Source organism: Trichechus manatus, unplaced genomic scaffold, assembly GCF_000243295.1.
Source record: "Trichechus manatus latirostris isolate Lorelei unplaced genomic scaffold, TriManLat1.0 scaffold00155, whole genome shotgun sequence".
In the NCBI taxonomy this organism is placed as follows: domain Eukaryota; kingdom Metazoa; phylum Chordata; class Mammalia; order Sirenia; family Trichechidae; genus Trichechus; species Trichechus manatus.
Window position 1 is genome coordinate 325,570 of NW_004444091.1, and position 13,356 is coordinate 338,925.

The 13,356-nt window shown below is 40.1% G+C and overlaps 1 protein-coding gene across 1 annotated transcript in view; it reads right to left on the bottom strand.

Moving 5' to 3' along the window:
* GRID1 (glutamate ionotropic receptor delta type subunit 1) overlaps positions 1-13,356 on the bottom strand; it is a 1,005,377-nt gene that overhangs the window by 173,951 nt on the left and 818,070 nt on the right. The window contains exons 9-11 of the mRNA XM_004386072.1: positions 12,838-13,035; positions 9,024-9,348; positions 6,352-6,490 (exon numbers count right to left, since the gene is read on the bottom strand). Coding sequence (XP_004386129.1) covers positions 6,352-6,490; positions 9,024-9,348; positions 12,838-13,035 — 662 coding nt within the window. The remainder of the gene's footprint in view (positions 1-6,351; positions 6,491-9,023; positions 9,349-12,837; positions 13,036-13,356) is intronic.

Genomic DNA, 13,356 nt, shown 5'->3' on the forward strand with positions numbered 1-13,356 from the left:
ATTGGTCCCAACCACCTGGAGTAAAGGAGAATGAAGAACACCAAAGACACAAGGAAAGTATTAGCCCAAGGACAGAAAGGGCCACATAAAGCAGAGACTGCATCAGCCTGAGACCAGAAGAACTAAATGGTGCCCAGCTACCACAACGACTGCCCTGATAGGGAACACAACAGAGGGTCCCTGATGCAGCAGGAGAAAGGTGGGATTCAGAACTTAAATTCTAGTAACAAGACCAGACTTAATGGTCTGAGACTGGAGGAACCCCGGAAAGCAAGGCCCCCGGATTCTCTATCAGCCCAGAAATAAACCAGTTTCCGAGGCCAACTCTTCAGACAGGGATTGGACTGAACTGTGGTCCATAAAGTGATACTCGTGAGGAGTTGTGTCTCTTATCTCAACTAAATACAAGAAATTAAAATGGCAGCTTCTGTCCGGAGGTGAGATGGGAAGGCAGAGAAGGTTAGGAGCTGGTTGAATGGACATGGGGAATCCAGGGTGGAAAGGAGGAGTGTGCTGTTGCAGTATAGGGAGAGCAATTAAGGTCACATAACACTGTATGTATAAATTTTTGTATGAGAGACTAACTTGAAACGTAAACTTTATTTAAACTACAACAATTAAAAAATTTTTTAAAAAAAGAATCATTTGTAAACCACAGTCACTCTCACATTTGATTCTGAAGTAATAATTCACATTAAAGACACAGTTGAACAGTATCCTCAGTCGGCACTATATTTTAGCACTGTTCCAGGTTCTAGTTAATTCTTTAAAATAAATAGAAAAGAAAAGAGGAGAGGAGAGGAAAGCACAGGAGAGAATAATGCTGAAAGAATCAAAGTTAGCATTATTTTAGATATGATTTTATGATTAGAAAACTCAAGAGAATCAACCAAAGATATCAGAATAAACAAAAGTTGAAAAAGAGGCTGTTTCAAAATAAATATTTAATATATAAGTAATTTTACCTTATTTAGTAACTATTAGAAAATATAATAAAAAGCTTTTATCTTCAAGGTACCCATAAAACAGTCACCAAGATAGACCATATCCTCAACCATAAAACAAACCTCAACAAATATAAAAGAATTAAAATCATACAGAGTGTATTCTGTCACCACAATGGTATCAAAATAGAAATAAATAATAGAGAGATAGCCGGAAAATATCTAAACACAAGGAAATTACACATGGGAATTAAGTAATCCATGAGTAAGAAAGGAAGTCTCAAAGGAATTTCAAAAAATGTATGGAAGGAATGAAAATAAAAACACAGTGTACCAAAATATGTAGGATGCAGCTACATCTGTGCTGATAGGAAATTTATAGCACCAAATACATGAGGAAGGACTGAAAATGAATAATCTAAGGTTCTACTTCAAGAAACTGGAAAAAGAAGCACAAGATACAACCAAAACAAGCAGAAAGAGAAATAATAATAAACATGAGAGGAGAAAGCAATGATAATGAAAATAGTAAAACCATAGAGAAAATCAAACAAAAAGCTGTTTCTTAAAAAAACTCGATAGAATTGATAAACCTCTAGCATGTCAGACAAAAATGAAAAAAAAAAAAAGATGACACAATTTAATGGCTACCGAATTTGTAGTGATATCTCCTATTTTACTATGAACAATCTAATATTCATAAATTCAACAACAGAGAAGAAATGGACCAATGCTTTGAAAATCACAAACTACCAAAAGTCATCCATCATGAAAAAAGATCATTTGAATAGCCTAATAACCAAAAAATAAATTGAATTGATAATTAAAATCTCCTGAAATCTCCAGGCCTAGATAGTTTCTAACAAATATTTTAAAATTAATACCAATTATACACAATTTCTTCCAGAAAATAGATGGTGAAGGAAGATGTCCTAACTCATTTTTTGAGGCCTCTGTTAACCCTGGTATCAAAACTAGACAAAGATGGTACAAAAAATGGTACAAACACCTCTCATGGACTTAGATGCAATAGTCCTCAAAAAAATATTAGCAATTACAATCCAACAACAAACAAAATCTACACCATGACCAAAGGACATTTATTCAAGGTATGCAACATTTATTTTCAACCGCCTAATATGGATGCAAAAGCTGGACAATGAATGAGGTAGACAGAAGAGAACTGATGCCTTTGAATTATGGTGTTGGTGAAGAACGTTGAATATACCATGGACTGTCAGAAGAACAAACTAACCTGTCTTAGAAGATGTACAACCAGAATGCTCCTTATAAGCCAGAATTGTGAGACCTCATCTCACATACTTTGGACATGTTATCAGGAGGGAGCAGTCCCTGGAGAAGGGCAGACACAGTGGCTGCGACAATGGGCTCAAACATAGCAACAATTGTTAAGGATGGCTCAGGATGAAGCAGTGTTTTGTTCTGTTGTTCATAAGATTGCTGAGTTGGAACTAATCTACGGCACCTAATGAAAACAACATGCTACATTTAAAATCCAACGAATGTAATCTTCCATACTAAAAGCTAATGAATAAAAATCACATGATCCTATTAATTGATGCAGAAAAAAACATTTGGCAAAATCCAACACTCATTCATGACACATAATCTTAGCAAGTTAGGATATATAGGTTTAATGCAATTAAACCTGCAATTAATAAAATTCTTAAAAAAATTCCAGCAATGTTTTTTGGTGGACATAGACAACTTATTCTAGAGTTTATACGGGAAGGCACTGACCCTACCCATTGGCATCAAGTCCAAGAGCTAAAACAATCTTGACAAAGAAGAATAAAGTGGGAGCAATTAGTCTACCTGATGTCAAAAAAAAAAAAAAAAAAATGCCTTTGAGTTGATTCAGACTCATGGTGAGCCTGTATATGTCAGAGTAGAACTGTGCCCCATGGGGTTTTCAATGGCTGTGACATTTTGGAACTAAATCACAGGCCTTTCTTCTGAAGTACATCTGGGTGCATTCAAACCGCCAAACTTTCAGTTAGTAGCCGCGCTCAACCATTTGCACTACCCAGGGACTCCTAAAAACTAGATGCAGTCAATTCGATTTCTGTTCATGGCAACTGTGCCATCAAGTGACTAAAATCTTACTATATAGCTACAGTAATTAAGACAGTGTTGTAATGGCAAAGGTATAGGCACAAAGATCAAGGTAATAGAATAGAGAACCCAGAAATAGACCCACAGAAATGTGCCCAACTGATTTTTTACAAAGGTACAAAAATAATTCAATAGAGGAAGGATAGCCTTTTAAACAAATGGTGCTGGAGCAATTGGACATCCATACACAAAAATAAAATTAAAGTGAACCTTGACCTAACCTTCACCCCTTATATAAAAAGATATATAAGATATACACAGATCACGGACTTAAATATAAAACTTTTAGAAAAAAATAAAAACAAAACACAAGAAAATATTAAGGATCTAGGGCTAAGCAAAGAGTTCTTAGCCTTGATACCAAAAGCATGATCCAACAAAGATAAATTTACTAATTGGATTTCATCACAATTAAAAACATTTGCTTTGTGAAAAGACCATGTTAAGAGGTTGCAAAGACAGTCTACTGAGTGAGAGAAAATGTTTCCAACCACATTTCTGACAAAGAGCAAGTGTCCAGAATATACAAAGAACTCTCACAACTCAACAGTAATAGTCAAACAATCCCATTAGAAAATGGACAAAAAATATAAACAGATACTTGAACGAAAATCATATACAGATGGCAAATTAGCACATGAAAAGATGTCCAACATCATTTGCCATCAGAAAAATGCAAAATAAAGCCATAATAAGATAGCCTATTAGAATGGTTAAAAAAAAAAAAAAAAAACAGTGACAACACGAAATGCTTTCAAGGATGCAGAGAAACTAAATCACTCATACATCGCTGGTAGAAATGTGAAATGGTACGGCCACTCTAGAAAACTGTGATAGTTTCTCATAAAGATCAACAGGCAATCACTATAAGACTTAGAAATTGTACCCCTGGGCATTTGTCCCAGAGAAATTAAAACTTATGTTCACACAAAAACCTGTACATATTGTTCATGGCAGCTTTATTCATAATAGTCAAAATCTGGAAACAGCCAAGATGCTCTCCAGTGGGTGAATGTTTAAACAAATTGTGGTAGATTGAATACTACTCAGTAAAAAGGAAAGGAACAAAGGAAGAGAAGGAAGAGAGGGAGGGAGGGAAGTAATGAGTGAGGGAAGGAGTGAGTGAGGGAAGGTGTGAGGGAAGGAGGAAGGGAGGGAAGAAGAGAAGGAAGGAAGGAGGGAGGGAGGAAGAAACTCTTGATACATACAGCAACTTGAATAAATCTCCAGGGAATTATGCTGAGTTAAAAAAGAAAATTATAAAAGATTATATACTATTTGATTCCATTTATATGACATATTTGAAATGATAAAATTTTAGAAATGGAGAACAGTTTAGTGGTTTCTAGCTATTAGGGCTGGGGGTGGAATACAAATGGGAGGGAGATGGGTTTCATTATATAAAAACATCTGAATGGATCCTTGCAGTGATGGAACTGTTCTGTATCTTTGCTGTAGTGTAGCACAAACTATTACACGTGCTAAAAATTGTGGTGGTGCACTGGTTAATGGTTTGGCTGGTAAACAAAAAGCTCAGCAGTTCGAATCCACCAGCAGCTCCTTGGAAACCCTATGAGGCAGTTCTACTCTGTCCTATAGGGTCTCTGTGAGTCCGAGTCAACTTGACAGCAATGGGTTGAGTTTGGTTAAATACACACACATTTGCACATGTGCACATGCATACAGAAACCAGTACAAAGGAGAACTCTGAATGAGTCAATTGTTGTTGTTGTGGTTAGGTGCCCCTGAGTCAGTACCAACTCATAGCAACCCTACAGAAGAGAGTAGAAACGCCCCATAGGGTTTCCAAGGAGCGGCTGGTAGATTCAAACTGCTGACCTTTGGGTTAGCAGGCAAGCTCTTAACCACTGAGCCACCATGGCACCAATGAGTCAATTGTATCAATGTCAATATTCTGGTTGTGATAGGATACGATAGTTTTGCAAAATATTACCATTGGGGAAAACTAGGTAAATGGTAAAAGGGGACTTCTCCGCATTATTTCTTATAATTGCATATAAATCTATATCTCTAAAATTTCAGTTTAAAAATAATAAAAAAAACTAGATGACATCATACTGAATCTTGCTTCCTAGTCAAGGAGTTTGAACTTTTGGAAATAGGCAATTGGGAGTCATAAAGCTGCTTGAGTCTGGATGACCTGATTAGAGCTGGGGACCAAAGGAGTCAGCATAATGATAGTGAGTACGATGGGTTAGAGATGTTACTGAAGGCAGGAACTCAAAATCGTAAGTCAGGGCTCAAGTGAGAGGAAACACTGAAGCCTATATTGCACCCGATGAAGTGCAGAATAGATTCATGCCTACAGGCACACGCACTACAGAAAACCACATATCCAACACAGCTTCACTTTGTTCAGCTGTAGATGGGAATTTGTAAGTTTTGTGATTTACACTGTATATGGGAATCTGAAGCAAGGATGGCAAGACTTCGTCTCACATACTTTGGACATGTTATCAGGAGGGACCCTCAAAGAGATGGATTGACACAGCCGAAACAATGGGCTCAAGCATAACAATGATTGTGAAGATGGCACAGGACCAGGCAGTGTTTTGTTCGGTTGTACATAGGGTCGCTATGAGCCTGAACCAACTCAACGGCACCTAACAACAACAACATGGGAATATGATCACAAAACAAGTTGTTTCCAAAAGTTATTTCAGTACTTTAAGTTCATTCTTTTATGCCATACTTTTAAAATTTTGTAAAATGTAAATAGTGAAGAAAATATTTTGGCCCTTGGTTTTAATAGTTTTATGATTTTATAAGTACAATTGAAATTAGTTTTCTAATCATTGTGATAATTGGCATGCTTTTTAAAATCATTTTAAAGTGTTTGAAATTTTGAAAAATATATTAGACTTGTGGATTTAATTAATTTTAATTAAATGTTTAGAGAATTTTGATTGAATAAATTTGTAGTCAATGTTTAAATGTCTGAAGATATTTAATTTGTTGTTTTAATATTTTGATTTATTAGTTTTGTTAGCAGCATTTAAATGTTCAGAGAATATTATTTAATGAATTTACACATTTATTTAATTGTGCATGAAATACAGTAGAACAGGAGAGAAGCTCTCCTCCATGCACTAAAAGACCTCATCATCAAATGGCAGATCCAGGATTGGAGTCCATGACTGCCTCCAGGCTCTCTTTGGGACACCAGGCTGCTCCTGACAGATGTGCATTCTCCTTTTGCACCCTCTTGGAGTGAAATGGCCCCAGATCTGGAAGCAGGGATGGGTCTTACCTTATGGGATTGTCCATCCTGGACACTGTGAGGAAAGCAGCAAGATTGGCTGTGTAGGAGGAGCACACGATGAGGGTGAAGAGCCACCAGCTGCCCATCACAATGCGCATGGCCATGGAGTTCACTGAGGACTCACCACCTGTAGAGGGCAGGCAAAGGGGGTTGGTCTGAAGCTTGTACTCTAATCTCCACCCCACCGAGAAGCTCTGCCCTCCACTGGGCCTCAACTGATGCTGGTGCTCTCTGGCCCCGATTGAGGGCTCATGAGCAGGGGAATGGCAATCAGCTGGGTGTGAGGACAGTTATAATTCTGGGAAAGGATCCTAAGACCACCACCAATCTTAGAAAGTGACCAAATATGGAAAAGCCAGGACTGGCCTCTTGTTGTTGTCAGGTGCCGTCAAGTCGGTTCTGACTCATAGCAGCCCTACGTACAACAGAACAAAACACTGCCTGGTCCTGTGACATCCTCACAATCATTGTTATGCTTGAGCTCATTGTTTCAGCCACTGCATCAGTTCATCTCCTTGAGCGTTTTCCTCTTTTTTGCTGACCCTCTACTTTACCAAGCATGATGCCCTTCTCCAGGGACTGATCCCTCCTGATAACATGTCCAAAGTATGTGAGACATAATCTTGCCATCCTTGCTTCTAAGGAGCATTCTGGTTGTACTTGTTCCAAGACAGATTTGTTCATTCTTTTGGCAGTCCATGGTATATTCACTATTCTTCACCAACACCACAATTCAAAGGCATCAATTCTTCTTCGGTCGTCCTTACTCATCATCCAGCTTTTGCATGCATATGAGGCAACTGAAAATATCATGACTTGGGTCAGGTACACCTTAGTCCTCAAAGAGACATCTTTGCTTTTTAATACTTTAAACAGGTCTTTTGCAGCAGATTCGCCCAATGCACCACATTGTTTGATTTCTTGATTGCTGCTTCCATTGGTGTTGATTGTGGATCAAGGTAAAATGAAATCCTTGACAACTTCAATCTTTTCTCCGTTTACCACGATGTTGCTTAGTGGTCCAGTTGTGAGGATTTTTGTTTTTCTTTATGTTGAGGTGTAATCTATACTGAAGGCTATGGTCTTTGATCTTCATCAATAAGTGCTTCAAGTCCTCTTCACTTTCAGGTAGGCAAGGTTGTACAATCTGCGCAATGCAGGTGGTTAATGAGTCTTCCTCCAATCCTGATGCCCACTTCTTCATATAGTTCAGCTTCTCAGATTATTTGCTCAGCATACAGACTGAATAAGTATGGTGAAAGGATACAAACCTGACACCCACTTTTCTTGACTTTAAACCACGCAGTATTCCCTTGTTCTGTATGAACGACTGACTGGCCTCTTAGTAATGTGAAATTTGTCAAAACTCCAAGGATAGAGTTCTGAATACCAAAATCTTCCAGCTAGAAAATTCCAAATCACAGTGATAAGAACTTACAGTATTGTAACCTGATATGAGATTCCTTTCCAATTTCAAATTCACATATAGTAGTCTCAGGAATTCTGTAAATACAGAATTACCACCTATCCGGAGGACTCCATAGCTTTCTCTTAAACTCAGAAATGAGATGTACCACATCACTTTTGTTAACATTCAGCTCTCATTAGATGACTTCCACCCTCCATGCCAGGATTTTCAGAAATCATTGCATCTGACTTTCACTTAAAGGCTGCCTCTTTGAGGCCGATTATCTTTCCTTGGTCCCTTAGGTGGTAGCAAAAGAAAGCTTCCCACTGCCTATTCTCCTTATATAACCTCACATAGCCTTTGCTGCAAATGGGGCCAAGACTCACATTAGGAAGTTTGCAATTTATAGTTTTCAGTCAAAATGGCACAACCTTGTAACTCACCAAGTGCTATCCAAACCTCTCAGAGATATGAGCACTTGGTATCTCAAGAATGAATGGACTGCTGCTTAGATGATTGCAACACAATTGTGATTTTTTTTCCATTAAGACTTCAGATTTAAACAAGACTTGGGGTTTCATTTGACAACCTCATGTGCATAACAAGCAGTCTGATGTGGAAGGGGAGACAGTGCAAAGCGGAACTCCAAAGTTAATTTAATCTAGAGTGGAGAGTTAGGATTTGAAGTCGAGATCCTTGTTGTCATGTCATTTAATTTCTATCTGATATTCCTCAGAGAAATAGGGTGCAGCATGATACTGTACTGTCCTAGAGATTAAATAAAATTGCATTTAAAATTACTTTTGTAAAATGTCTCTAAAAGTTTTGCTAATGGGTAAGCTCTTCAATGGCCCTGTTATTGCTGTTCTCAGCTCTGCTGAGTTGGCCCCAACTCCTGGCGAACCCATGCACAACAGAATGAATGGTTGCCTGGTCCTGTGCCACTCCCATGATCAATTGTGGATCAGACTGTGGTGATTCGTAAGGGTTGTCATTGGCTGATTTTCAGAAGTAGATCACCAGACTTTTCTTTCTAGACCATCTCAGTCTGGAAGCTCCACTGAAATCTGTTCAGCATCATAGCAAAATGCAAGCTTCCACTGACAGATGGCTGGTGGCTGTGCATGAGGTGCACTGGCAGGAAATTGAACCCAGGTCTCCCACATGGTAGGTGAGATTTCTACCACTGAACCACAATGGCTCCCATTCCAGGGTCCTAGAGCTATTCAAATACAGAAAACCAGGAAGGTACCTTGCTGTACGAAGGTTCCATACACAATCCAGATAGCGCTGTGCAGGGTGGCAGCAGTGGATGGCCGGGGCTGACTGGCACTCTGAGCTCTCACAGCCTGGATCCGGTTCAACACAAATATCAACACCCCAACCACAGGGATGGCTGCCGCAATGCAGGCCCACACAGCGAAATCAAATGGAGCAAACAGAGAGAAGATGCTGATTCTCTCCTCAGGCTTCTTGATTAGCATCCCCACCGAGTAGTCCATGTACCGCTTGCTGAAGTCCACAACACTCTCCCTCTCTGGGGTGATGGTGATGGCCGAGATTGCCAAGTCTGCTCTCTGAAAGGCAAAATAATCTCATCAGAATCAGCCCTCAGCTCTCCTGAATTGCTGGGTTCTGCCCTGGGTGAAGGTGCCTCCTTTGCCCTTTGAGGAAATGCGTTTGAGAGTGGATACCCTGTGACCTTGAATCATGTAAGGAAAAAACCCAACACTAAGTTGTCTATACTATCTCCTACACCTTATAAATTTCTCCTTCCAGTCCTAAATACTCCTGGAAACCTCTTCTGAAGAAAAGAGTCTAAAACATCTTCTTCATTCTTGTGTGAATTACAGCTTTTCCTCACTTTTTTTGTTGTTGTTGTTGTTCTTATTATTGTTGTTGTTTCACCTAGCAAATCTTAGCTCTCTCTTTCTCCTTTCTTTTGTCCATGTTTCAATCCATCCCCAGCAGGAAGGCCCTTCTATCTTGTTCTAGACTTATTTGCATCCTCTGTTTACCTCAACAAAGACATTCCATTTTTCCAGTAAGTCTCTCCAAATTTCATTACCCGCTCTCTGTTATCTAAAATACATTGAAAGTGATATGATGAGTTGTACAACTGTCTTGAATCACATTAATGCATTGGTCTCTGACTGCATGATATGCATACCCCATGCCATAGAGTAAAAGACTGCAAGTAATGAAGGGATTATTACTTCTTTTGACCTCCCACTGCCCTTAATTCATGACCTGCAGACGCATGGGTCGATTTTTCCTACAGAAAATCCATGTTATGATGGAACTCTCTGGTATGCTGGGCTGTGAACTCAAAATTATCTTCCAAAATTTTGCTTTCCATGATGGGCTTCATTTTAAAAATAGACAAAGACTCAGTTAAGATGGATCTAGATCAGAGGATGGGGATAAAGCTGCCAATACTAGTGGAGGTTAGGGTCCTCAAGTGGAGCTGGGTGGATGACAGGCAATAAGGGGACCTAGAATCCTAGTTTATCCACCAGCTCACTCAAATGTATAGTGACCATCTTGATCGTGGCTCTTAGGCCTTCCTTCAAGTGGGAGGCATCATCAGCACCAGGTTTGTTTTAGAGTGACTAATCATGACAACCAATCCAGCCTAAATATTAAAATTGGAGAAACACATATATGGGTTTTATTGGGTTTAATACCACAGCCACCACCCGTCTATCAGTAGAGACTTGTGTGTTGTTGTGAAGTTGACAGGTTTCAGCGGAGCTTCTAGACTAAAACAGACTAGGAAGAAAGGCCTGGTGATCTACTTCCAAAAATCAGCCAGTGAAAACTCTACAGATCACAACAGTCCGATCCCCAACCAATCACAGGGATGGCACGAGACTGGGAAGTGTTTTATTCCATTGTATGTGGGGTTTCCTTGAGTTGGGCCAATTGCACAGCAGTTAACAACAATATGTGGGATAGAGGAGAAGATATGCTGATGTTCAAAGTTGTGAAATCCAGCAACATATCCAGAGTAAAGAGAAAAAATGTTGGAGGTGACAATGCCAGAACTCTCTTACTCTATGACATTTACATCTCCGACTCTTCTTTTCTCAATAACACAAGATCCAGGGATTTTTTTTTTTTCTTTAGGATAGGAGAGTGTAGAATATATTTAAGGGCTGAGGAAGAGAGTCAGTGGAGCAGCAGGATTGTTTAAAATATAGGGTGGAGGGAAGCTAATGTATGAAGGAGGGTCTGGAGAAGGCACAAGGGAATGGACTCACGAGCACAGGTAAAGGGGCTAACCTTTTACAGGAGGAGAAACACTTCCCGCTGTGAAAGTGAAAGGGAGAGTAGGTGCCTACACATACGAATTTCATGAGAAGTTGGAGTAGAATTTCATGTCCAGAAGTCTCAATTTTTTCCTCAGTATAGGAGTGGAATTTCTTTTTATTAGACTGAGAAGGATAGAAGATCATTAGGTGGCTGGAGAAAGGCAAACTTTTAAAAGAGTCTATGAGTGATGTAGCTGAGGGGGCTAACAAAGGATAAACAACTTGTGTCCAGCTGAGGTGGGAGACCGTCCATTGTTCATACCTCCATTTGGACAGATTTGTGATTTTCTCCTCTTATGGCTCCTGATGTCAGAGCCAAGAGACTCAACAACAGGATCAATTCATGGTTGGGGTGCAGCAGGAAATCCAGAATACAAGGAGATCACAAGGAATAAAGGACAGACTGGTTTGCTTATCAGCCATGAAGGGTACACCAGGCAGAGAAGAATAGAGTATCAGAAAGGCATTAAAAAGATAAGAAGATGAATCTCAAACACATTATGCTAAGAGGAAGAAGCCAGAAGCAAAAGATCACATACTGTATTACGCCACTGATATGAAATGCTCAGAAAGGCAAATCTATAGAAAGTAGGTAAGGGTTGGCTACGACTGGGGTGGGATTGTATTGGGGTGATAGAAATATTTTAAAACTATATTATAGTGCTGGCTGCACAACTTAGTAAATTTACTAAAAATCTTTAAATTATACACCTAAAATGGATGAATGTTATACTATGAAAATTATACCTCATTAAGTTGTTTATTTAAAAAGCTTAAGAGAAACCTGAGAGATTATGAGCCTAGTGTCTGCCTCTATGTGTTAAAAGGCAGAGGTCCTGTGTTTTAGAACTGAAGATCCAGGAGAGCCAGGACAACAGATTGAATTCATGGAGTGGGATAGGGATGCTTAAGACTGGAAATTTCAGGATACCAACAAGATGCATGGGACCAAGGAGCTAGAGTAGAGCACCAGCAATGTTCACTGGAGGTGAGGAGGTCAAAGCGCTGGGGGTCTAGGGTTGTCCGTAGAGATGTCAGAAATTGTCAAGAAATGCAGCATTTGGACTGGAGAGGGAGGACCTGAGTCATATGCTGCTATCATAAATTATTGTGAGGAAGTGGGATGACAGGGGCAGGGATGGGAGCATGGTGAATTAACCCCATGCCATGCTTCTCCATGAGGATGCAGATTGTACAGGAGGGAGGAAAAGTGATGATTTGAAAGTAGTATGGGGAGCTGGGAGAAGTTGACACCACTTAAACACAACAATGCAAACACCTGCACACCCTCACACAAACACACACATACACACACACACATACTTACTCACACACATACACATATACATTCCACTTGAGGTCCAGTCGATGAGTTATAGGAAAATGACCACTTGCCAGTACCCCCACCTCCCCATGAGAACTGGGCTCATGTTTCAGCTTGAAGGTGGGAGTGGATTTTCAGTAGGGTGTACTACAGAATAGGCACAGTATATAGGCTTCAGAGGAATGAAAGCAGTGGACAGGAAGAAAAAACCTTGAGTGCCAGGGGATGAGAGGATGGAAGAACAGAAGAAGGCATCGTGGAGGCTGAGGAAAAGAGGCTGCACTGAGCCTTAGTGTGTGAAGAATGGTAACTGTGGTCTTGTTAGCTGGTCCCATGGTTCCAATTGCATAATGGGGCCAAGCTTAGCTATCACCCCAGAGACAGACTAGGATGCTCCCCACCCATATGGATCTGCTGCAGGGACCTACCTTGCTGATGAGCTCTCCGATCATCCCATTCCAGGAGGTGTTGTGGAGTTGGTGACCGTACCTGCCGTCTGGGACCTGGTAAATGTCATATTTGAAGCCCAGGGCCTTGGCTAGTGCATCCAGGACATCTATGGAGAACCCTTTGTAGCGTTTGGGCTGCCCAAGGATGTTCTCTGCCACCATCACGAAAGGCTCTTCCTGGGGACAACAGAATGCACAGTTAAGGTGATATTAAGACTCGTTCTTCAGTTCTTCAATAAAATGGCAGGTCTGTTAACACATATTTCCAGCGTATTGTTAGACTGACATATCTGGTCAATCATAACTTCAGAAGGTTTACAAAAACAAAAAACTCGATGCCGTCAAGTTGATTCCGACTCATAGAAACCCTACAGGATGGAGTAGAACTGCCCCATAGTGTATCCAAGGAGTAGCTGGAGGATTTGAACTGCCGACCTTTTGGTTAGCAGCTGGGCTCTTAACCACTGAGCAACTGGGGCTCCTTAGAAGTTTTAGGGA